Source organism: Peromyscus eremicus, chromosome 18 (assembly GCF_949786415.1).
Source record: "Peromyscus eremicus chromosome 18, PerEre_H2_v1, whole genome shotgun sequence".
In the NCBI taxonomy this organism is placed as follows: domain Eukaryota; kingdom Metazoa; phylum Chordata; class Mammalia; order Rodentia; family Cricetidae; genus Peromyscus; species Peromyscus eremicus.
Window position 1 is genome coordinate 17,959,446 of NC_081434.1, and position 27,023 is coordinate 17,986,468.

Consider the following 27,023-nt stretch of genomic DNA (forward strand, 5'->3'; position numbering starts at 1 on the left):
CTCCCGGACCGCGCAGGCGCACGCGCATCGGGACCCGCGCCCTGGGCGAGCGGGAGGGCGGGGCTGAGGGGGGGGGCGTCCCGGGGGCTTGGCGCGGGGAGGAGGAGGAAGAGGTGGAGGAGGAGGTGGAGGAGGAGGAGGAGGAGGAGGAAGAGGTGGAGGAGGAGGAGGAGGAGGAGGAGGAGGCGGAGGCGGCCGCCGCGTCGCCCTCGCCGGGGCTCGCGCAGCGCCCGCGCGCTCGCCCTCCGCCTCCGCCTCCGCCGAGCCCCCGCGCGGCTGAAACGCTTTCTCCCGGCATGCCGCGGGAGGAGGGATTTAACACCAAGATGGCGGACGGCCCGGATGAGTACGATACCGACACGGGCTGCGTGCCCCTTCTCCACCCCGAGGTGAGCGGGGCCCGACACCGCGCCCCGAGCGAGCGCCTTCCGGCCCCCCGGCCCCCCTCCCCCAGGCCCCCGGGGCCCACGCGTGCGGCCCCGCGGTTCCCCGCTCCCTCCGGCCTCGCCCAGGGCGGCGGTGGGCCGTGGGTTGGTGGTGGTGGGGAAGGCTGGAAGGAGCGAGTCCAGGCCCGAGCGCCGCGGCGGCGAGCGGATAACGGGGGAGGAGATAGCGGGGCGGGCCCGGGCCGGGGCGGGCTCACTCATGCTGGGACGCCGTCCCTGGCGGTGCCTGGATGGAGGAGGAGGAGGAGGAGGAGGAGGGCAGAGGTGGGGATGTGGACGGGTCCGCTTTGTCGCCGAGCTGCTTTGCTGCTGGTGGGTGCAGGGGCGACGCGGACCCTTTGCAACCTCAGCCGGAGACCCCTGGGCGCCTCGCTCCAAGCCTCGCCAGGGCGAGGAGGGAGCGCTGGCCTGCTTTTGATTTTTTTTTCTTCTCCATCCCTTCTTCATCGTGGGGAATGACACTCCTCTCTCCGTTAGTTAGTTCACCCGTGGTGACAGGGGGCGGGGGGAGGTGGGGAGAGTAGTTTGTTGGGCAAAGTGATGTCCTTCCAGGATATGTCACAGCCACCACCGCGCCGCTCAGGATGTCGAATTTCGGTGTTTTAAGTATTTGCCTTTAAGCCATTAATAAAAAGAAAACAAGACAAAACAGGGGTCAGAACTTTCGGGATAACCCACCCCCACCCCACCCCCGCACACGTTAGGTTGTCAAAGTATAGCTGTTTTAGGAACCGGGTGTGTGTTGGGGAGGTTAGACAGTGCAACACGTTTCCCATCGTTTCTTTTGTATCTTCTCATGCAAGTGAACGTTTCTGTCCCAGATCGGTCACGTCCCGTAGTTGTTTACCTCCCGGTGTGTGGCCGAGTTGGTGTTGAGTGAAGACCTGGAAGCAATGCTTCATGCACTCGGGGGTTTTTAACGGTGCCCCGGTGAGGTGCGGGGAAGGGAACAGGGGTAGCGCAGCTCCGTGCAGAACTCAGGTCGTGTCTTGAGGTTGGACATCGTGCCCAAATCTGTGGTGTTCACCGACAGGGTGAACAAAGGTGGTTACATGGTGTGACATTGAGTTTTCTTTCTGGATTTTGTGTCTTGCGAAAATTGTGAATATCAAGGACCGCTTTCTCATCGTATGTTCATTCTCCGTCATCATCTTCATTCATAACTTGATTATACACACACACACACACACACACACACACACACACACACAACTGGACAGTTTCTTAGAAATATATGCTTAGACAAGTCCCATTAGAAAAAGTGATTTTGGGTTTCTGACAGAACTATGCAGTAGAATAAACTTTGTAAAAAATTGGAGTGGTAGGGACTGGAAAAATGGCTCAGTGGTTGAGAGCACTGGCTGTTCTTCCAGAGGACCTGGGTTCAATTCCCAGCACCCACATGGCAGCTCCCATGTGTCTGTAACTTCAGTTCCAGGGGATCTGACACCCCTACACAAACATACATGCAGGCAAAACACCAGTGCACATAAAATAAGAATAAATCATTAAAAAAAATTGAAGTGGTAACAGTCTTAGGTTTGGCATTAGAAGTATTTCTTTTGGTTTACACTTAAGCCCTAAAAACATGTCCAGAAAGTTTTCAGACATTGCGTTGTAACTGTGGTTAGGGAATATTTCTATTCATCTGTTCCTGTGGGTATATTTCAAACACTTAAAGTATTTTATATATTTTATTGTTCTGTGACACTCAGCGGCAGTTTGGAGGTGGAAAGAGTGGGATTAGGCATTCAAGACTATCCTTAACAGTATAATGAGTTGGAGGCCAGCTTGGGCCAGCTTGGGCTAAATGATACCCTATCTCAAAAAAATCAGACCAAACTAAAAAAAAACTTTCAGCTTTGTAAAAGTGTATGTTGTTTGTTAACCTAAACATAATTTTGCAGGGCGTGGTAGGGTCAGGAATGTCTCTGAGTTTGAAGTCAGACTGGTCTACATAGCAAGTTTCAGGCTATCCTGGGCTACATAGTGAGACCGAGTCTCAAAAACTTTTTTGGTTTTTTTTAGCCTGCTAATAAGTCTAGAGATTGGTCGATATGATAGAAAGCTTGAAGTTTAGGTGTCATCAGTCTGTTATTTAATAGATGGTGTATTACTAGAAAGTCAACTTCCCTCCTGTTCAGTTGAAATTGGTATGGTGTAGATTCCTTTTACCAGTACGCACAAGGTCTAGTGGTTTCAGTTCTGGAACTCTGGGGGCGAACTGAAATGTCATTATTTTCTCTGGTTAGTTTCTCGCACCTGCTGTAGACCTGGCATTACTCTGCTCCTTACATGTGTTAGGAGCAGAGCAGGGCATGCTGTTATTTCTCTTGAGTTTGAAATTGGGACGACGACGACGACGACGACGATGATGATGATGATGATGATGATAATGATATTTATGCACTTCACTAATGGTCCCTTAAGGAGGTTAAATGAGATAATGGAGAACACAGGCTTTGGGGCCAGAATGATTGGGATTACACGTCTGATGCTTCTGTTTTATCTCCTCCTCTTCCTCCTCTTCCTCCTCCAGACAGGGTGTCTTTGTAGCCTAGCTTCCAACCCCCTATGTAACAAAGGATGACCTTGAGCTCTGATCCTCATAACCTGGATCATAGGTATGTGTAGGTATGTGCCTCAGCACGGTACTGGGGGTTGAACCCAGTGCTTTGTGTACACTAGGCAAGTGCTCTGCCAGTGGAGCCTCCTTCCCAGGCCTGGGTTCCAGTTTGGAGTCCTCAGCAATGAAATGATAGGAAGTCAAAACTTCTTGAAGCTTCTATTTGTTCATGAGAAACTGTTGATGTTGCCAGAATTTGTTGAGCTGTAAGAGAATATATGTTGGAATATGAGTGAATGCGCTTTAGGCGCTCTGTTAAGGCTATCTTTCCACTCACTACCAGAAGAATTGTTACTTTCTGAGTAATTTAGAAATGCATGTGGGTTTTTATTTTGTCGGCTTTGCGTGTTGTAGAAGCGTTTCATTTTACTTTTTTCTTTAGATTTAATACTGTCACAAAAATAGTTTCTAAGTATTTGTTAAATAGATGAATTACTTGTAGGATAGAGGGTTTAGCTGTTGCCAACATGGTAGAACACATCTGTTATACAAATACTTGAGGAGCTGAAACAGGAAGATTGTGAGCTCCCCACTAGCCAGGCTACAAGGCAAGACTGTCCCGTCTACTTTAGCTAGAGAGACTCCAGATAGATAGTCAGCTATTGCTAAATCACCAATTGTGTGTAAACGACCCACTGTTAAAACTTGTTTCAGACAAACAGGGACAATGACATAGTTTTAGAGATATTTTTGGTAAGAAAACCTTACTTTTTAAATGAGATGCCATTTATTTAGTGAGTTATGTAAATACTTGTTTATTAGATTTGGACCAGGTGTGTGTCCTGAACTCAGAATTGTGTGATTGTGCGTGCGTACGTACGTATTCAAGAAGAGGCACTAGAGGATACTGGTTAAAAGTGGGTTTTGCTGTTCACTGTCATCGAGGTCAAATTATATTTTCCTCATTTGTAAAGCTAGGTTGCTGTTACCTACCTTTTAGAGTCACTGTGAGCATTCATATTAGACAAGCTATGTTTGAAAAGCAGCTCCATCACACATTCGGACAGATCACATAGTAAATACTGAAAGGGAAGCTGATATTACCATTGCTCTGTTGAAATAGGTGATAATTCATTTTGTCACAGAAGAAGAATTAGAGGCTATTTGGAACTAGATAAATTGTCCATCCGTGGATTAGGGCTGGTCCTGGCTCTGTAACACTGAGTTAGCAGATGCTTAACTGCTGTGAGTTTCTTTGCTTTTTAGACAAAGAGACTAGACTAGATGATCCCTATGATCTCTTTGAGCTCTGATGTTCTGATTGAAGTCGTGATTGTTTTTTTTCAGGGTAATCAACTCGAACATCTAACTGTTGTAGCAGTTATAACAACACTATTTTAGATCATGTGAATTAAAATAAAGTGAAATGGGTACTGTTTTCCAGAAAGTAATAATCTAGTTGGGAACGATAATGTCTGTCAGACCCTCGATGGAGTCCAGGTCAGTGCTGACTGAGGTAGTAGAGCCTGCTGTCAGTGTCAGGTTCCCGTCACTCAGGCTAACCTGTCAGGAGGTGTAGAAGAGGGACAGACCGTGGGCTGGTCTGCAGTCCAGCAGTCTCTCGTTTCATTGTAGCGGAGCTTCCGCAGATCAGATCAGCTCTGTAATAGATGATCACAACACCCCTCTGCCAGCATATCGTGGAGCTCTGTGCTTCAGAAATCTGACAGCATTGGACTGGACTGCCTAGATCATCTGGGCTTTCCACTCCCTGCTTTCTTCCTTCGTCCCTCGTTTTTAAAGTCTGATACTGCATCTCCTCCAACCCCCATAGCCTGTGTATTTTAAATGGGGGCACTTTATTTTACATTTGTTTCTAATCCATTTTCTTTTCTCATGATTTGTCTTGGTTGAATAGTGAAGTAAAACATTACTGTACTTGCTGACTTCACAGGTTTTCTTCATAAAGTCTCCCTTTTCAGGCTTTAGTAGTGATGACTTTGCTTTTTTACATCTGTACGTTCCATTCTATTATGTAGTTGTTTTCTTATGTTAGGTCATTGGCAACTCTGTCATCAGATTCGTGTTTGTAGACGGTCGATAGGATCTCTTTTTTCTTGTTAGCATTTTTTTTTCCCTTGAGACAGTGTAGTTTTGGTGCCTGCCCTGGATCTCTCTCTGTAGACCAGGCTGGCCTTGAACTCACAGAGATCCACCTGCCTCTGCCTCCTGAGTGCTGGGATCAAAGGCGTGCGCCACCACTGCCCAGCTTAGCATTGTTTTTTAACTGGGTGTGGTGGTGCACACCTTTTTTTTTTTTTTTTTTTTTTTTTTGGTTTTTCGAGACAGGATTTCTCTGTGTGGTGCACACCTTTAATCCCAGCACTCGGAGGCAGAGGCTGGTGGATCTCTTGAGTTTGAGGCCAGCCTGGTCTACAGAGTGAATTCCCAGACAGCCAGAGTTAAGCAGAAAAGCCCTGTTTCGAAAAACAAAGGAACAAGATTTATTTTTATTTGTTTATGTGCATTGTGTGTGAGTGTGTGTGCATGCTTATGGAGGCCAGATGGGGGCAGCAGAGCCCCCTTGAGCTGGGCAGTGTGAGTGAGCTCTGTCATGTGGGTGCTGGGAACCGAACATGGGTCCTCTTCAAGACCAGCAAGTGCTCTCCTTCTCTTTTTTAATTGAAGCAAAAATGCTCTAAATCATATCATTGTAATTTAGATTTTAAAGGCATAATAACTACTGAGTCTCTTATATAAATTGAAAACAAGATTAACCATTGACCTTATGGAGTGTAATAAATTCAAAGTTGAAAAATATTAGGACCAAAATTCTTACTTGGTTTGAGAAAAATAAAATACCATTTTTCTGTTATATTTTTATTTATTATTATTATTATTACTATTTTTTTTTTTTTTTTTTTTTTTTTTTTTTTTTTTGGTTTTTCGAGACAGAGTTTCTCTGTGTAGCTTTGCGCCTTTCCTGGGACTCACTTGGTAGTCCAGGCTGGCCTCGAACTCACAGAGATCCGCCTGGCTCTGCCTCCCAAGTGCTGGGATTAAAGGTGTGCGCCACCACCGCCCGGCTATTATTACTATTATTTTAGGCAGAGCCTGATGTAGTTCAGGCTGGCCTGTAGTTGACGATGTAGTTTAGGTTGACCTGGAGCTCCAGATTCCTTTCTCTGCACCTCCTGAAGTACCTGGCTTACAGGTGTGGCCCAGGTGATGGTTTATTTTAATTGTCAACTTGACACAATATAGAATCACCTGAAAAGAGTCTCATTGAGGAGCTGTCTAGATTAGGTTGGCTTTGGAGGATTGTCTTGACTGCATTAATTGATGTAGGAAGACCCAGCCTTGAGAGTGGGTGACACCATTTCTGCTGCAAGCCACAGGAAAATGTAATGGAATTCAGCTACTATCACAAAAGCTACTACTTGGAAAAGTCAAGAACTTCTCCATAGGTCAAGCCATGGCTTAAGAAGTCTTGGTGATATTTTAGCTTGTGCTCGTGTGTGTGTGTGTGTGTGTGTGTGTGTGTGTGTGTGTGTGTGTGTATGTGTGTATTAGCTGGTTCCTAAAATGATTTTCTTGTGTGCTTCCAAGAACTCCTAACAGTGTATTTATCTAAAATGCCTATCAAGCACCTGTCTCCTAGGTCAGGCGGATAGCTTTATTTCTTGTGCAATTAATTTATGGTGAGACCCTCTTTCCTTACAGCCTTACTAATAGACCCCTAACTTCTTGCCTAACCACTTCTAGGAATGTAGACTGAGCACATAGATCCCCTTTTTGGTATACTAATCGGTCATTAGCACTCAGTTGACCTCCTCTGTTACCACTCCCATTTTGGGTGGTAAAAGAAAGGCTGACAGTCACTGCCTGAGGGAAATTCTTAGCTATCTTTATGACCCTGAGAATTCAAGCCTGGTGACCTTGCTCCGATTGCTTGGGTTTATAACTGGATTCCTGAGATACTTGGGGAGAACTGAGAGGGAGAAGGAGGATTTTAACTAGAGAACTTGAAGACGAGAAGGAGAAAAGATAACAGGAGAACTAGATGGGGAAGAACTAGATTGAAGGGCTAGAAGAGAGTACTAGAGGAACGAGATGGAAGATGAGGAAGAGCCAGATGGGGAAGAACAAGATGAAGAAGAACAAGATAAGAGAGAAGGAGATGGGAGAGGAGCTGATATGGGAAGGAACTAGATGGATGAGAACCTAGAAGGGGCAGAACTAAGATGAAGGAATTAAGATAGAACCTAGAGGAGAGAGCAGATAAATGTAGAGAGAAATCAGGCAAGAAAGGAGCTAGGTGTGAGAGCAGGACAGAAGCTTATAGAGAGAACTGACACAGAATAATAAAGTGTATGGACTAAGGAGTTTCGTGTGCATAGATTTATTTCTTATCCTCAAAGATTCAATTATCAGCTGGTTGTAGATTCTTCCCAGACCCTGGGAGGACTATCGAGGGGCTGGACCCCCTAGTCCCGTTACATTCCCCCAGGTTAGGGTCCTGGACAGTGGGCACTCATGCATTCTCTCTCTGCTCTTGACTGGATGTGACTCTTCCTGATTTCTTGACTTCCTGTTATGACTGACTGTAGCCTGGAATCATGAACTACAATAAACCCTCTCTCCCTTAGAGGTTTTTTTTGGAGGTGGGATGGTGTCAGGGCATTTTATCATAGCAACAGAGATGAGAGTAGGACACCCAAATTCTCAAATTATTGAAGATGATTTGTGAGAATTATCTTTAAAGTCTTGAGTGGACCATGGAGTGTGTAGATAGAAAAATGTGAGTGTGAGCAGTGAAGGAAGTTAGGGTACTTGTATTCAAATCCCAGTTCTGTTACTTACTGTGACCTGGGCAAGTTTTGAACTCTTGTGTACCAGCTGTCTATGCTAACACCAAAATATAATAGTAGATTATTGTAATGACTAAATGAGCTGATTTATGCAGTTTTGTGTCTAGCCGTTGATAGATTAGATCTTAGCTATTAATGTAATCGTCTTAGTTACGGTTTTTATTGCTGTGAAGAGATACTGTGACCATGACAACTCCTATAAAGGCAAACATTTAATTGGGGTGGCTAGAGTACAGTTCGGAGGTTCAGTCCATTATCGTGGCGAGGAGCATGGCGGTATGCAAGCGGACATGGTGCTGGAGCTGAGAGTCCTACATCTTGCAGGCAACAGGAAGTCAACTGAGACACTGGGTGGTATCCTGAGTATAGGAATCCTCAAAGCCTGTCCCCACAGTGACATACTTCCTCCAGCAAAGCCACTAACAGTGCTAATAGTGCCTTCTAATAGTGCCACTCCCTATATGAGGTTATGGGGCCAATTCATTCAAACTACCGCAGTAATAATAGATAATACCCAGACTGACAAATTGAGCAGTAGTGGTACATCTCTACATATATGTGCACACACACACATACATGTTAGGTTAGAGACAAGAGAGACTGAACGACTGAAGTAAGTAATACTGATTGTCTTAAGGAGAAGCAGAGGACTTTTTGATGAACCTTTTGCCTTACTTTGTCGTCTTAACTTGTATGAGTGTTTGTAGAACATCTGAGTATGACTTTGACCCTTTGGTAAGTCACAGAGTAATGAAGTTTGTGAAGTAACACATCGTGAAACAAAGATTGTAGGTTTTCAGATATTTCAGGATAGATGAAGAGGAGTGAGATTGAACATTAAATTTAAAAAGTGGATTGTAGGCTTCTAGGGTTTGCTGAGGGTGCTGTGGTTGGACAGTTAAGGTGTCTTTAAAATGTAAGATGGCCCAGCAGGTAAAGGCACTTACTGACAGCCTGACCACCTGAGTTTGATCCCAGGACCCACATGGTAGAAGGAGAGCGCTAACTCTAGAAATTGTCCCCCACGTGAAGGCCGTGGCACCCCCCCCCACGTAAAATAATGAATAAATGTAAAAAATGTAAAAATATATTAAGTGTAACGTGCTTTAAGCAGAATGCCAAATGATCTCAATATCAGTCACAAAAATGTTTTGCTCTTAAGATGCATAAATTCTCTTTAAAAGCATCATGTCAAGATACATGATGTGAAAAACACATAGAATAAATAGAAAAGCATCACGTCATTGTATGACTATGAAATCAGTTGAAATAAAGTACGGTGAAACCTTAGGCTCTGTGAAAGGGCCTAACTGCAAAGAAGTCAGTCCCTGGGACTGCCAAGAGTTAAACAGTAGTTTCTATGCAGAAAGGAGTTTCTAGTTCCATCAAAAATAAAAATTCAGAAGAAAAGAAAAAGAAAACTTGCCACTCAGTCCGCTTTCTTTAGAGTTAATCCATGCCTACTGGAGTGCTTCTCTGATACTCACAGTGTGCTCCCCAACGGGTCTGAGTGTCACTGTCGATGTGGAGATGAGATGGCTGAGTGGAGCCAAAGCATTTAGGCATATCAGATGGCTTACGTTTTTAGTAGTTGCCATATTCTAGGGCACTTCTAGGGCAAGTGTATAATTTTCTGATTATGACCACTTTCTGATTTACAAAGGATTTAATGAGAGATGAACAAAACTAATTTGATTATCCCTATTTTCATGGGGGTTAAACCCTGTTTTTATACTGATATTGAGTTATTCTTACTTCATTAGAAACTTCTAGTTGCAGATGTCAACAACTCAATTGAAAGTTAGCTGGGTAAGAAGGAGGATTTAATATATTTTCTCAGATATCTCATAGGGCCACGTCAGGGTGCAGTTGCACTGAAGGACAGCCGCACAGGGGCTCAGACTCGTTCTTTTCTCTCTGTCTGTCTTTCCTAATAGAGAGCAGCTCTCTCTAGTCTCTGATGTAGACATGGACGCCAGGTTTATTTATTTATTTTTATTGTTTGGCCACACCTCTCAAACCGTCTCAGCAGAGAGGGACTATGTTGTCTCTCGTTCCACACTGGAGAAGAGCACAGACTCAGGTTTAGTTTCTGAGTCTACTGAAGACCACCAGTATAGCAGTTGTCGGTCAGGACACCGTGACTGCAGCTGGGGGAGGACTAGCTGGGCACACCAGCCTAGCTGTCATCTGTGATTTCCAGCAGTCATGTGTCATTTCCATGCATACTTGGAGATGTTACATTGAACTCAGTTGTGCTGCACAATACAACTTCTAATGAAGTACCGAGCGGCATTTGTTATGAATAACCTAGACCAGGAATTGATAAACCCTTTTGTGCAATGCCACATAGTTAACTTATACATTTTTTCAAAACTTCAGACTGTGTAGTTTCTGTAGCAATTGCTGGACTGTGCAGTTGTCTGAAAGCAGCTGTAAGCAGTATGGAAATAAATATACATGCTGTGTTCCTGTAACAGCTATTATAAACTCAGATGATGGGGCCATGCCTCACCAACCTCTGATTTAGAAGAAGATGAGTAGAAACTCACAAGAAGTTTATGTTAAAGAACATTTCAGCATATTGGAAGCTCTTACTCTCCTATCTTAACTTTATCATAACTTCTTCAGGAAGACTTGGGTTAGATGAAGAATATATGTGTATATTTAAATCTGAAGGAGAGCCTTGCCGCATTAAACATGTTTCCATACAGAACTCTCTAATATATGTGTTTATGTTACTTTTTTTAAAAAGGATCCAAGGGGATTCTTTTTTGGTTTTTCGAGACAGGGTTTCTCTGTGTAGCTTTGCGCCTTTTCCTGGAACTCACTTGGTTGCCCAGGCTGGCCTCGAACTCACAGAGATCCGCCTGGCTCTGCCTCCCGAGTGCTGGGATCAAAGGCGTGTGCCACCAACGCCCGGCTTCCAAGGGGATTCTTATAAGCACCCCTCCATTTTATCCTCTACTCTTCAATTCCCATTTTGATATATGGGCAGAGTTGTATACAGGAAGAGGAAGAGTACTAATCTGACATTTAATGTATGAGACATTATGCCAAGTTCTTTTAATGTTATCACCTCAGTGTGATACATAATAATAGCAATGCTAACACTGACATGAGCTAACATTATTCTAAACATTTTTACATATTGTTTATTTTCACTGCTTTTGTGTGCCTATTTTACAGATGAGATGATTGATGTATATGGAAGTCAGACTTGCTGGCAAATGGCAGAATTATATATAAATCCAGGTTACCCTTGTATTTATATCATATTTCAGTGTCATAGAAATGACAGTTACACAGTTTGGTTATGGTTTGGTAGGCACCAGCTAGCTGTTGTTGCAAATGTCTCATCTATGTTGTTTTTAGTCTTTTATTGAAGTTTTTTAAAGCTATTTTGGTTTGGTTTAAGTTATAGTCTGTAACCTTGAGCAGAAGTACAGGGAATTCCCACATCCCTCTTGTCCCCACTTCTTCCTAGTCTTCCCCATTATCAGCACACAGCAACAGAGGTACATTTGAGAATATTTCGTTCTCACTCAGACTCCATACTTTTCACTCTTGGGGTTGTACAGCCTATGGCTTTAACAGATGTGTGTTTACTATTGTAGGAGACTCCCTAAAATTTATTTTTTACTTACTGTGGAGCAAAAGTCACCTACATTAAATAGAAACCACACTTGAGATTTTGTTCCTTGGACAACAGTATGCAGATAGTGTGTGTGATGATGTTCATAGCTCTAGCCTGGTCAATCAGTACTCAAGCTGGGCATGGTAGCTCACATCTGCTGTAAGCCCGAAACTCTGGAGGGTGTGGCAAATGGTTATTGGACGTTTGAGGCCAACCTGAGTTTTATATATATATGTATATATACATATATATATATACACATATACACATATATATGTATGTATGTATGTTACAGGCCAGTTTGAGTTACATAAGATCCTATCTGAATTCTTGTAAAATGGAATACTATTCAGCTCTACAGAAAAAATACAGTCAATAGAATTCGCAGGAAAATTAATAGAATATATACTATTAAGTGAGTTCACACAGACTCAGGACAAAATGTATATTCTCTCCCATATGCAGACTCTAGACAACAGTGTAGGCATGTATGTAAACAAATGTGCGTGTGGGGACAGTGTAGCATGTAGAGGTGAGGACAAGAAAGGCTAAATGTTAGGGCATGAGGAAGGACTGAGTGCAGGTAGTAGACATGAGTTAGGAAAGCGGATATAAAACTAACTTTTTCTGATTTTAAGTCTGTCCAGATTTTTCAGTTTTGGTGGTAGATGACTACATAAAAATGTATTTGATAGTAAAAGTACTAAGTCCAATATAAAGCAGCACAGCTTTCACAGAGTGACTACTCAAAGGTATAGAAGAAGTTCATCGAGATCTATAGACTGAGTCTGGTTAATTTTGGCTGGTGATGTTTTTTGTTCATTTGTTTTATATTTTTCTGGGACAGGGTCTTACTATGTAGCCCTGGCTGTCCTTGAACTCACTACGTAGAGCAGGATGGCCTCGAACTCACAGAGATCCACCTGCCTCTGCCTCTTGGAGTGCTGGGATTAAAGGCGTGCACCACTATGCCCAGCTAGCTTGTGATATTTTTTATTTGCAAGTTTTTTATAATAAAGGCAACCAGTATTCTAGATTTGGTATATTGAGAGAGAGAGAGAGAGAGAGAGAGAGAGAGAGAGAGAGAGAGAGAGAGAATGAATGAATGAATGAATGTGTATACATAGATGTATATGTATGCATGCACATTGTATGTGGAGACCAGAGGACCTTAAGTGATATTTTTCAGGAACTGTCTACCTTGTCTTTTGAGAAAGGGTCTCATTGGCATGAAGCTCAGTGATTAGGCTAGGCTGCTTGGCCGAAGTGCCCCCGGAAATTCTGTCTGTGTCTCCCCAGTGCTGGGCTTACTAGTGCATACATGCTACTTCACTTTTTTATGTGGGTCTGGAGATCTGAACTCAGGTCTTTATGATTGCATGGCAAGTATTTTATTGACTGAGCATTTCCAACCCTAACTACGTTTTTCAACTTTGGATGTTGTTGAGTTTAAAAGAACATGGATGCTTATGATCCAAGTTCAGGTCCTCTTGCTTATACAGCAAACACTTGACTAACTGAGCCATTGAGGTCATGAAATGATATGTTGTTCCAAACGTCACATCCATTGCTAGAAACTCTGTTCTTGGGCAAATTACTATTAGTTTAGGTGTCTTGGTTTTCTTTCCTGAAAAACGACAATAATAGAAGACATATGTCTTAAGGGCTCTTTATAAAATTGAATGAGTTATGTACTAAGTGCTGTGGGTTTATCGTTTCCAAACTCGGAAATTGAGATTTGTGTTTTGCAGTGAGTGGTGCCTTTTGCTTTGGCCGTGTAGTAGTAAATGGCTAGTTGTCACCCTAGTACATAGGCTGTCTTTGATTGTTCCTGACAGCATAATTGAACACCTGCAGCCCTTCATTTCAGCCATCAGTCCAGTGAAAGAGTATTTGAGAATGTGTGATTGTTGGCTCTGTTCAAACTATCCTAAGTTCTAGGAAGATGAAGGAAATTGCAGTTCTGGAACGTGGAGAGTGTAGCTTGGAAGGAGAGCCCAGAGGTACCAGGTCTTAGGAAATGCTGTATTCTGTTGTTTTGGGTGGCTTCTACATGGTATTGACAATTGTAGGTTAAACAGTGATGGAGAGGAGACCCACTCTGACCTTGAAGATTTGGCAGTACAGCAACCAATTAAATCTGTCTCCAACCATAAAAGATCTTTTTTTTTTTTTTTTTTTAAAGATTTATTTTTATTTATTATGTATACAGTGTTCTGTCTGCATATGCACCTGCAGGCCAGAAGAGGGCGCCAGATTTCATTATGGATGGTAGTGAGCCACCATGTGGTTGCTGGGAATTGAACTCAGGACCTCTGGAAGAACAGGCAGTGCTCTTAACCGCTGAGCCATCTCTCCAGCCCCCCATAAAAGATCTTTTAATTACTATAAATAATCCTCCAATTCATATGCAACAATTCTAAGTGATAAAAGCGTCTTGTAAGTAGTTCCACTGGCAGTGGTTTCTCTTTGTGACACATTATGGTTAGTAATGGTGTGCCTTACAGTTGTAACCTCTCTAATTCTTCGAAACTGTCAGTATCTATTCCAAAGGAAACTCTGCTCCCCACATTCTGGTGGGGAGAAAAAGCCAGCGTTCCTCAGGAACTTGTGAAGCCAGTTCCCTTCCAACAAAGGAGTCAGTTCTTTTATCACTGGCAGAAGGTACAAATGGCTATTTGTAGTGCCTATCAGCATACCAAAGCACACACTGGCCTCCAGGCTCCCTCTATAGGTAGCTCTTCTACCCTCCTTCCTCACCGTATTTAACCTCTCCAGCTCTGGAGCTCCATTTTCCCTCACCCCCAGGCTACTCATTTCTCCTTATAACCTGGCTCTTGGTCCCCTCTTTGTCCGTCGTGTCCCACCCCTCTCCCCTGGCCAAGTCCAGTCTGCTGGCCACATTCAGTCTTGTACTTTCTCTCCCTGCTCTGGACGCTTCCAGATGCCCCTGGCTGCTCTCTCCCTCATGTCTACAGTAAAATCCTTCCTTCCCCTGGCCCTGCATCATGTCCTAAGTTTATAGTGTGCAGATAAAGTTTAGAATAGTACCCAGGAAGTAAACTTGGATGTATATCCTTTAAATGTTACGTTTTTAAAGATGTAGTTAGGTTTTAGAATTAGGTGTATGTGCTGCAGTGGGGGTTGTACATGAATGCAGATGTGTCAGAATCCTGGAGCAGGAGCTCCTGAACTTGTCCTTGAGGAGACACTGGGAACAGCGGTTCTCTGTCAGAACTGTGCTCCTCTCCGCTGCTGAGCCACCTCTCACTCCAGCCTGTGAAATTAGTTTTCCTGTGCATTTCAAAAGGAGTGCACGGGAATGAGAATCTTGCTTTTGTTTTTGTTTTTGCTTTTTCACTCTGAGATTTTGTTTGTCCATGTACCTTCCCTGAAATTGTAAACACTCACCACTCTTGAGTGTTTTGTAGATCCAATTATGACTAAATTGTAAACACTGAATTACAAATTTGGAACATTTGGATATGTTGGTATAGAGATGCAGGATCTTGTTTACTTAGAGAGTTAACTAACTTGATTTCAAAATTTTCCATTGTTTAACTTGTGTGGATGTGAGACAAAGTCTCATTTAGTTCAGGCTGGCCTTGGATTTGTGATGTAATCCAGAATGACCTTGAACTTTCGATTTGATTGCTTTAAAAAGTGCTGAGATTGCAGGTGCTCCACTACCTGGGGTTTAAACCAGGCTCCTGCATATCAGGGGAGAACTCTACCAACTGAGCTACATCCCCAGCCCCTCTTTTGGGGTGTGTGGTGTGTGTGTGTGTGTGTGTGTTACTGAATGTAGTCTAGTCCAAGAAAAGGAGCATAATTGTGGGGAAAATGGAGCAGCCTAGAGCCTAGCATTCTAGCACAGCTGACTGAATATAAACGTAAGCTTTCTGAATGATCTATCACCCTAATGTGATTTGTTCTGTTTTATTGGATGGCATATGGATTTTTTTTTTTTTTTTTTTTTTTTTTGAGATAGGGTTTCTCTGTGTAGCTTTACACCTTTCCTGGAACTCACTTGGTAGCCCAGGCTGGCCTCGAACTCACAGGATCCGCCTGCCTCTGCCTCCCGAGTGCTGGGATTAAAGGCGTGCGACACCACCGCCCGGCCATTGAATTGTTTTTATATTGTTAGAAAAATAGTTGTGCATACGTGTGGGTTTTAATTTCTGGGTTTGTTGTTGTTGTTGTTGTTGTGTTTCTTGGGTCTCTGTGTCTAAAACTAAGCCAGCACTGTACAGTTTTGATGACTTTTGCTACGTGATTGTTCTTAAAAATGACTTTTAGATGACTTTTAGAAAAGTAACAGCCAGCCGGGCAGTGGTGGCGCACGCCTTTAATCCCAGCTCTCGGGAGGCAGAGGCAGGTGGATCTTTGTGAGTTCGAGGCCAGCCTGGTCTACAGAGCGAGATCCAGGAAAGGCACCAAAACTACACAGAGAAACCCTGTCTCGAAGAACAAAGAAAAAAAAAAAGAAAAGTAACAGCCATCCTCCCATATAAATAACCTGTCTGTAGCCACAAAGACTCTTGGGGGAGTCTTGATAGAAACTGCATTCAACTTGTATTATAAACTTGGGGAGAATGGGCATCCTTATGATGGGTATTCTAGTTGATAAGTATGGTATGTGTGTCTGTTTATCCAGGCTTTGATTTCTTTCATTTGCATTTAACATGAACTACCGCCTATGTCTGGCCATCCTGACTTGTGTCCCTCACTCATTCTTTTCTCTTGTGTAGCTTTCATTCTTGGCTTCACCACAGCATTTCTACTAGTGAAAACAATTCCCAGTTTTGAAACTCAACCCAACACTGTTATTTTCCTTAGATCTTGTCTCTGGTCTGACTTCTGCTCTCACTGGTGACAACACTTCCCCGAAAGAGTTGTAGGCGCTCTTTGTCTGTAATTCCCTTCCGTCTGTCCGTCTTAAGCCGTCTCTGGTCAAGCACACGTGCCCTTGTCGGAAGAATCTGACCTCCGTGTGCTGAGTCCCAAGGCCTCTCTCCGTGCAGCTTGATGTTTGCTGCAGAGGCTTTCCTCATTTGCCTGCAGGGAAATAGAAACCAAAATGGTAAATTGTGCTGTTTCCTAGGGCTCCCCAAATGAAGAAGTCTGATAAATCTTAAGTATAGTGGAAAGAAAACATTTGCGTTGTTAGTGAAGAGTATAAATTGGTACTACTATCTTGGAATACAATTTAATGATGAAGTTCAAGAAACTGAATCATTTTATCTGTTGGTAAGTGTTTTCCTAATTTGATAAAAATATAACCAGGACAGCATCAAAAAGAATCAGCAGCTGTACCCAGTAGGGCAGTGTTTTTGTGTGGTTTACTGATGTAATGAAATATCGTTTACAGTTGAGTGAAGGAGAGCTGTTTGTATCAGTCCTGGTCAATCTCAGGAAGGGAGGTTCACTTCTGGGTGTGAGAGATCAATGCGTCTGCTCCACCTGTGGAGACTAGGGTGTTCGGGACTCCGTTTCTCTCCTCTCAGCTGGGCTTTTGGAGCACAGTGCTGAGCACAGGATCTGATGAGAGGTTGGACTTGCTGGAGGTAACTGTGATCTGCCCCACACCTTTTCATCACCGCCAGCCTGTCCAGTAGAGAGAGTGTAATGTGAGGAAAGATTCTTGGAAGGATTTAAAGAGGTTCTCTCTCAACTGAGCTAATAGGATTCCTGCTAAAATTGGGCTGTGCGACCGACCAAACAAGGACCAGAGTCGAGGTTGATCCCTCGTCAACTGAACACGGTGGCTCCCTCCCATCATAGCACCAGCATGTGGGAACACGAAGCTGAAGGGGGTTCCCATGTTTGAAGCCAGTGTTCTGTCAGCCCTGCAGAGTCGACCTCAGAACTCCGAAGATGTCCCAGTTGAGAAAGTTGTACTTGAATAGCTCCATAGGTATTCAGGAGTTGAGAGACAACCACATGCAGAGCCAATTCTGCAGCTTGGACTTTGTCTCTTCTCCAGTCTTGTTTATCCTCTGGTGGGCAAGTACCCCTTTCCCCCCCTAAGATAGTGGGACCTAACTCTTGGAACCAACGACTATTACTTCTGAAGGAAAGTCTTTGCAGAGATGCCGAAGGATCTGAGATGGGGAGTTGTTCCTGCCTTTAGCAAGCAAGAGCAGTGATGTGGGGTTTCTGATCCAGAAGCCTAAAATCATACATTCGTGTTGCTTGAAGCCACTGGGTTTGTTACAGCAGTGATAACTAACATCATTCCTTCCCACAATGCTTCGTGAGTCATTTTCACAGTGACGGGAGCTCAGGTAATAGGGTAGCTAGCTAGATGCCCGAGGGCAACAAGAGGAGGGGTAAGTGAACCTGAACTGTGAAAACCCAGTGCTACTTCCAATTAGGATGACTAACGAGCTAAGATGGAAGACAGCACGGTTTTTAAAGTATGCAGCATGCAAACGTATAGGAGAAGGAGAGCAGTAGAGACAAGTTGAAAAACATAAGCTGGGACAGGTTCATGGAGGATTTGTACGATTGCTAAAATAGTCTCACTTACTTGATAGACCCGATCATGAACATTTGAAGAGAGTAATGGGGCAGTAGTCTGGACAGAGTGAGAGAGTGTTTAAAGGGGGATACAGAGAAAGGGGCCAGGGAGGATTTGTTTAGAGAAAAGCATTCTTGAGCTTTGGGTCAAGAGTCAAGGTTGAATGAGTTCTCTAGCTAGGACATTTCATTAGGCAGAAATAAATGCCTTTTAGCAAACAAGAAAACCTGGGAGTGTAGCTCAGTGAAGAGCAGTAGCTCAACAGAAGTGGGACACCACTAGTCTCCTCCACAGGACAGGCAGGAAAGGACTAGCTGGTGTCAGAGTCAGGAGATGCTTTTGCATTAGTTGGCAGGATTACTTGTGTATCTAATCTTGTTATTTCTTGCATAAGCCTTGCTAATTGATCTCTGCTACATATTACATTAGATTCGTATTGCCTTTGTTTATTCTCAAAGATGTGAGTTTTACATTCTTCTAAGAAATTGTTCATAATGCTTAGAATTTTTAACCCTGTTTCTGCACCACTCAGATTACATTTTGGTAATTGAGTTTAAATAACAATGTATGCATGTATATAACTCTTAGGTTTTAAAAGAAAAGACATCTTATAATTATAGTTCCTCAGAATCTTTCAGAATCATTTTGTATCTGACTCAGTATTTTGGAACTCACTGGAAATATGTTGAGGACTTGAGTTAGAATGCTGGTATGTACTGTTGGTCAAGAAGGAGGAAAAAGGACTTCCAAGATCATTTCCATCCACTGAGATGTAGTAAAAGGATGCTGTTCAGAATCTTGAGTTGGAAGATAAAACTGATAATTGCTCTCAAGTGAAAAGCCAAAACATTGTTCTCACCTGAAAAGGAGTAAGAAATTGTTTTAGATCTAAGTATGGCCTCGAAGCACAGATTTAGATTACCCCAGGTACCATGTTCTAAAGTTGTGACAAGCTTCAAGGTTTTATAGGAATAGAACAGAGAATTTTAACTCCAGACACCTTTACAGTACATTAATGGAAGTGTCAAGAAAATGGGTTCACAAAGCAGGGATGTCTTTCTCATAGACCTCGAATGCTGTCTAAGGTCATTCTTAGTTTGGGGATTGATGGAAAGAAACTAGGGTTCTATTCGGACAATCCAGAAGTGTTTGCCTTATAGTTAAAAGGTGTTAGTTCGTGTACAGTTAGACTGCAAGGAGTCATTCAGGAAGCTAAGCTAGTCTAAGATAATTTGTCTCTGGACCTGTACCATTCCAACTCCACACAGTCATTGGCAAGAATCAGTTAGACTTATAAAATGTTCAGTGTTAAGTGACTTAATGATTTTGCTAATGCTATGGGCATGAAAATGAGAAAACAATACCACTTATTTTTAGGAAATTGGATTGTACTTTAGACTATTCAAAGAGATATTCTAAAATAATTTCTTATGTATAGCCACATATATAAGATATTTGTGAACATAAATTAGTAAAACCATATTGTGGTTACAGCCATCTCTAAAATATAATTTAGATTTATAAAGATCTATCTGTATAGTACTTCCCAAAATAAATAGCTCTCACGATTATATTAGTTAGGGTGAAGTAGGTTTCCTGCAGTCTCAACCCTAAAATGTTAACAGCTTCAATGCTGCCGGTTCATGCAGCACATACATTATGGGGTAAGCAGTGGCTGCTTTTGGAATAGCATGACTGTTTTGACTCTTTAAAAGGATTGCGAGTGTCTGTGACACAGGAAGTGAGAGTGAGGCATATATTCTTTGTTGATACTCAGTTAAAAATAAAACCTATCACTTACACAGATTTCTTTCAAATGGCCAGGGGTGTACAGTATAGTAATATGTACCTGAGAAGACAAGGGGGAATATTTGGTAAGTGGCATTAATAATTATAGTTGTATTTAAATATAAAAACTGAGACTAGAGAAGCCCAAGGAAAAGATGAATGTATGTAACTATTAATCGTATGTCAGAAATACATTGAAGCCATAAATCAGCAATTCTAGAAATGGGACAGACATCTCTAAGTAAGAAAATAGGTAATATCTAATCTTGCATATAGAAGTCTAGTTCAGACATGTTAAATGAATCTCAGGACTCTAGCAGAATAAAGTCCTCCTACTCGAAAGTATGTTAATAGGAAATTCTCAAAAATAATACAGTAGAAAATTTCTTTCTTTCTTTCTTTCTTTCTTTCTTTCTTTCTTTCTTTCTTTCTTTCTTTCTTTCTTTCTTTCTTCCTTCCTTCCTTCCTTCCTTCCTTCCTTCCTTCCTTCCTTCCTTCCTTCCTTCCTTCCTTCTTTCCCTCCTTCCTTTCATTTTGAGACCTTCTATGTAGTCTTGGCTGTCCTGGAACTGACTGTGTAGACCAGGCTGGCCTCAAACTCTCACTATGTAGCTCTAGCTACCTTGGAATTTGCTCTGTAGGCCAGTTGTCCTTGAACTCATGGAGATCCGCCTGCCTCTGCCTCCCGAGTGGAGTGTCAGGGGTTAAAGGCATGCACCACCATGCTTAGAAGAGGAATCTTCTTACATGTTAAATTTCTCAAAGAGAAATGTATTATATTTTATCTGAGACATAGAGTTGGAGGTAAGGTTATTCTGGAGTAATAGAAAAGTTGGCACAAAAGAATGAGAATTTCAGAAAAACGTTAAAGAGTTTTGTGGTACAAAAGACAGTTACTAATTTATCATTAATTTTTAGTCTCAGCTTTCTAGTTTGGGGAATATATAAAGAGGAAGTGTAAGATGAATTGTTAAATGATCTTATTAATAAAAACCTGGAGCCAGATATTGGGGTGAAAAACTGAGAGATCAGAGGAATAGGACAAACCACAGACAACCTCACCTCACCCACACCTCAGTCTCCAAAGAGACCTCTCTCTGCCCAGCTACATCACTTCCTATCTGTCTCTACAGACCTCCAGACCTTTGTGGTTAGCTAGTGTTGGAATTTAAGGCATGTACCACCATGCCTGGCTCTGTTCCCAGTGTGGCCTTGAACTCACAGAGATCCAGATGGATCTCTGCCTCCCGAGTGATAGGATTAAAGGCGTGTGCTACCATTGTCTGACCTCTATGTTTACTATAGTGACTGGCTTTTTCCTCTGATCCTCAGATAGACTTGATTAGAGTGCACAATATTTTGGGAGAAACAATATATCACCACAGGGAAGATTTATTTGACCATGCTTTTTCTTTAGACTAGGGATGGTTGAGTAAGTTAAACATAATTATTTCAATAATGAATATTTGTCAAATAACACAAAAATAAAAATATGAAAATATTTTCTGCAGTTTTTCATTTCTTGCTTATGTGCTTTTTGTCTTTGATAGGAAATCAAACCACAAAGCCATTATAACCATGGATACGGTGAACCTCTTGGGCGAAAGACTCACATTGATGACTATAGCACATGGGACATAGTCAAGGCTACACAGTAAGGTTTTTGTTGTGGTGGTTTTCTTCTTGACATTTGTTTGAAGTGAAGTATGATTATGAGATATGGTATTCTATTGCCTTGGGGAAAATGTCAGTATCTCAGGTAAATTGCTGTAATTCCCATGAGCTGTTCACTTTTGCTACTTGCAATTTTGTGGAAGTTTGTTATTTTACCTTAAGAATATTCAGTGTGAACTAGAAAACATTTCCAACTTTAAAAGTAACTTTCAGTTAAAAACATAAGGGTCCATCCCATATTCCCTACCACTCAGCCAGGTATATAAATACAGTGTAGTCAATGTTATATATGCATATATATTTATTATACAAAGGGGGATATCACAAAAATGTTCAAAATCTGATCTTCCCAATGTCAGATTATATTGGTCTTTGAGACTGGACAAGAAAGTGATGAATCTAAGAATATTATAATTCAAATCACATGGAAGTTGAAATGCAACAGGTGTTTCTATCTGCAGACAGGGGAGAAACATGAGGTTATGATATAAAGAAATTAGCTGATTCGTGGGTTTTTTTTTCTGATTTTTTTAAATCTTGAACCTCATGAAATTTTACATTGTTACAAATGAAATATTTTCAAATTGTAAAAAAAAGGGTTAGTTAGTGAAAGATGTTGAAATACTAATAATTTCAAAGTAATGTTATATGTTGGAAAATAGTTTTAATTCTAAGTATGAAAATGAAGCACTAAGCCAACCAAGTGTGATGTCACCCACATGTAATTCCAGCAATGTGGGAGCTGAGTCAAGGGGTTGCTGTGTGTTGAAGGCCAACCTGGACTGTCCTGTCTCCAAAAATGCATTGCTTCTGAAAACACCGAGCTCAGCTCTCGGTGTTTAAGGAGTTGTAGCATTTCTTGTTCTCTTTTCTAGATACGGAATATACGAACGCTGCCGAGAACTGGTGGAAGCAGGCTACGATGTTCGGCAACCAGACAAAGAGAATGTCACGCTTCTGCACTGGGCTGCCATCAATAACAGGATAGATTTAGTCAAGTATGTGCTTCCTGTGCTCGCTCATCGTTAATAAGCTTCTGGGTTAAGTAATCATCATAAGAATTAATGATTTCTAAAATCCGTAGCTTTCATAGTTTATATTCTGTATACCTTGAAGAAAACCAACTTAGGTTTAACATACATTGAAAGCTTGTATGAGTCCAGTTATACAGAGTACTTCTCCACATGTATTTCCTTTCCACCATAATTGTTGAAATAACGCCATTTCTGATGTAACTAACAGTTTCTGTGTGTAAGGAAACTGAAGCAGAAAGCTTAACTGTGCTTCCCAATATCACAGCTAATAAAGGTTCAACTCAGACATGAATTTGAGTAATGTCACTTGGCTCCTGCCTTCTGAGTATGGATTCTAGATAGGAAAAGCAGCAAAGGAGAGCTGTGTTCAAACAGTAACAGGTGATATTCTTTCCTGGTCCACACAGGGCTGTGGGCTAAGTACTTCACATCCTAAGGATAAAGTGGTTTCTGTGCTTTAGTGTAAATCTGCTTACCATTGATAAGAAAGAGATACGCAAGAGCCGAGTGATAGGAGTCTATGGTCATAATCTCTGGATAATTTTGATGTAGATTTTTTAGATGAGGACATGAATCTAAAAGAAACTGCTTGGAGTGGACATGTGAATGCAGCACAGAGAGTGAGGAGCAGACAGGTATTGAAGCCAGGGGAAGAACTGGCCACCCAAGTCCTAGCAGAGATGACAGTGACAGCATGGGAGTGCTGAAGTCCCCGAGGGGGCTTCCTGTGGAGCGCGCTCTGTTTGCTCCTCCTTCCCTCCTTCAGTTTCCTGACAGGCTTCACCCTCAGTGTGCACTCTCGTATCTAATTCGGCTTTGTTAGGGAGGACTGTATTTCGTCTTTATGAAGGAAGCTGTCACAGGAAATAGAAAGCTTCAATCGAAAGGTTCATAGATCTGGTATGTCTTGTTTTCTTTGTTGTGCCCATCCCAACGGTCATTGGTCTGTTTTCTGGCTGTTGTCACCGTTGAGAAATCCATCTAAGCATTGTGCTTTTCAGGTTTTGTTTTGTTTGCTTCCTCTTAAGATTTTCTATTTCTTGTTTCTGCAGTTTGATATAAAGAATCCAAAAAGTATGAATTTCTTTTCATTTATCTTGAATGAGAATTCAAGTAATTTTGATTTTTTTTTTTTTTGTGGGTTAACATTTTTTAAATTAAAGTTACTCTTTTTTTTTTTTTGCCTTCCCTTTCTTCCTCTAGTCCTTCCCATGTACCCCCTTGCTCTCTCTCAAACTCGTAACTAATTATTGTTACCATGTATGGCTCTACATACATCTCTAAATAAATAAATACAACCTGCTCAGTTCATATAGTGTCAGTGGTATTACGTCTGTGATTTCAGGGCTGACCACTTTGTAGAGGATAACCAGCCAATCTGGGGCTCTTCTCTGGAGAATAAATACTGTGTCTCCTTCTCTGTTTCCTTTAGTCGTCTGTAGTTCTTTTCTAGGGTTGAGGCCTCATGAGCTTTCCCCCTTGGGTCATGTTTAGTAGCCATGTTGATGAGACTTCATAGGTGCAGCTTCTCTGCTATTTCTAAGAGATTCAGTCTCAGAGCCGACTTCCTGTTCCTTTAGCTTGTCCAACATTCCCATCTCCTCTTCTGCTGTGATCCATGAGCCTTCGGTGCAGGAATTGTATCTGTTGGGGCTGGGTAGCACAGGGTCACTTGTTGTCTGCGTTTTGAATGGTTGTGGTTTTCTATAATGGCCTCCATCTGTTGCAAGATGTTTCTTTAATGAGAGAGAAGATGGATATTTACATGTGGATATAAGGATAAGCTTTTAGAATGTAGTTGGGAATTATGCTGGTTTAGTAAAGGGGTTGTTGTAGGTTCTCTAAGATGGACAACTTTGCTAGCCTTGGGTAGTTGGCTAGGATTCTAGTTCCATACATGATTTCCATCTTGTTGTGGGCCTTAAGTTAAATTAGAGAGCTGGTGGTTACTGCCAAGGTATGCATGCTAATACTGTACCCTTAGGGACATTGTGCCATGCTCTGGTTATCATGGTCCGGTAAGAACTGTGGTTGTTTCCCTCTCTCAGAAGCTTTTATGGCACCATTTGGTATTATGAAAACTAAATAGAAGTAAAAAGGGATCATGGCAGGGACAGAGAAGCAACAGAGAAGGGAACAGCAAGGTGCAAGGAAAAACAGAGGACATTTAATTAGGGAGGGAGGAAGAAGGGAGATAAATACAGAAGGAGGGAGAAAGGTTAAATCAAGAGAGGAGGCTTTCCACTCAGACCCATTTCAGATTCTCTGGGACCTACGTCCAAATGCACAGTGTCTTCAACAATAGAGAGTTCCCTTCAACCTCTGTGACCAAAGGCAATAGCAGTAGCCTATAATGTTCTAGAATCGGTTTGGGCAACACTGACTGGCACAGGGAGCTTCCTGTGCCTGGTGCTGGGATTTTCCTTAGATGGTCTATGGCTCTTTGAGGTAAGCATTGGCATCTCAGATGGGATATTTCACTTGAACTATATGTGCATACTTGGACTTACGTATTATATGTAATTTCTGGTGAATATATAATATGATTCCCTAGGACCTTTTCAGACATCACTATTGTGATTTAACCTTTCTCCCTCCTTCTGTATTTATCTCCCTTCTTCCTCCCTCCCTAATTAAATGTCCTCTGTTTTTCCTTGCACCTTGCTGTTCCCTTCTCTGTTGCTTCTCTGTCCCTGCCATGATCCCTTTTTACTTCTGTTTATGTAGTTACTCCAAGTTATATACTCACATCTGAAGATTTGGTGCTAGGATCCACAGATGAGAAAGAAATTGTAATATTTGTCTTTCTAGGTCTGTGCTGTCGTACTCAATATGATCTATTCCATGATGGTTCCACCCATTTACCTGCAAATTCCATGGTTTCATTTTTCCTTACAGCTCAGTAGTACTCCATCGTGTATATGTACCATATTTTCATTATGTGCCTATCAGCTGAAGGACATATAGGTTGTTTGCATTTCCTAGTTATTGTGAATAAAGTGGTAGTGAACCTGGCTGAGCAAGTATCTGTGGAGTGGGGTTTTGAGTGAATCCTTTAGGCATACACCGAGGAAGGAGATATATATATATAGATAGATATATATATATCTATCTATATATATATATCTATATATATATATGGGATCATATGATACATTAATCTTTAGATTTTTGAAGATTCTCTACTCTGACTTCCAGAGTGGCTGAACTAATTTGTAATTCCTCCAGTAGTGAATGAGGGTTCACTTTCCCCCACATCCTCTCCAGTGTTTGTTCTGTTGATGTTTGCCATTCTGACTGGGATAAGATGAATTCTCAGAATTGTTTTGATTTGCAGTTCCCTAGTTGCTAGCACTGATGAACAGTTCTTGAGATATTTCTTTTTTTTTTTTTGAGACAAGATCTCTTTATGTAGTCTTGATTGTCCTGGAACTTGCTATATAGACCATGCTGGCCTTGAACTCACAGAAATCTGCTTGCTTCTCTACCTCCTGAGTGCTGGGATTAAAGGCATGTGCCACCATGCCTGGCCAGTGTATTTCTTACTCAGTTTTATTTCTTTTTTTGAAAACTGTTCAGGTCTTATCTCAAACCCATTTTTTAAAAATGGGTCATTTGGATTGTTTTTGACTCTTTATATTTTGAATTCCTAATATATTCTGAATATTAATCATCTGTCATTATATATATGTATGTATGTATGTGTATCTATCTATGTATATATAGATATCAGGCAAAGATTCTGTTCCAGTTTGTGGGCTTCCTGTTTATTTGATTGTTTTTTTTTAGCTGTGTTGAAGAAGCCTTTTAATTTTATGGGGTCCCTGTTGCAATTGTTGGCTTGAATTCCTGAGCAGATGGGATCCTCTTTAGGAAATTCTTTCCTATACCTATGTCTTGTAGGGTGCTACCTGTTTTCTTCTAAAAGTTTCCGTGTTTCACATTTAGATCTTTGATTCCTGTGATTCCTTTTTGTGCAATGTGATAGGTATGAGTCTAATTTCATTCTTCTGCACATGGACATCCAATGTTCCCAGCACCATTGATTGCAGATGCTGTCTTTTCTCCAGTATATGTTTTTGGCATCTTTGTCAAATATTAGATTAATCACAGTACTCATGAGTTTGTGCACTTGGAAGTTTTATTGCATTGTGGTCAGATAAAGGTACACAGAGACATTCCAGCCTTTCTGAATTTTTTAAGACTTGTTTTTTTCTATGATTTGATTTAGTTTAGAGATGCTTCCATGTGCTGAGTAGAATGTGTATTCTTTGGTGTTTGGATGGAATATTCTGTAGATAACTGTTAAGTCCATTTGATATATGATGCCATTTAATTTTGATGTTTCTGTGCTATTTTTTGTCCAGATGACGTGTGCATTGGAGAAAAGTGGGATACTGAAATCACCTCCTATTGATGAATTGATGTTAATCTTTGCCTTTCATTCCAATGGTACACTTTCTACGAAGTTGGGGGCACCAGAG

At 41.7% G+C, this 27,023-nt stretch overlaps 1 protein-coding gene across 1 annotated transcript in view; it reads left to right on the top strand.

Annotated features, from left to right (window-relative positions):
• The first annotated feature begins 270 nt into the window (after positions 1-270).
• The window catches only part of Zdhhc17 (zinc finger DHHC-type palmitoyltransferase 17), a 68,558-nt gene continuing 41,805 nt past the window's right edge, over positions 271-27,023 (top strand). The window contains exons 1-3 of the mRNA XM_059245255.1: positions 271-389; positions 21,382-21,485; positions 22,381-22,503. Of these exons, the coding sequence (XP_059101238.1) occupies positions 297-389; positions 21,382-21,485; positions 22,381-22,503 (320 nt within the window). The 5' untranslated portion in view covers positions 271-296. The remainder of the gene's footprint in view (positions 390-21,381; positions 21,486-22,380; positions 22,504-27,023) is intronic.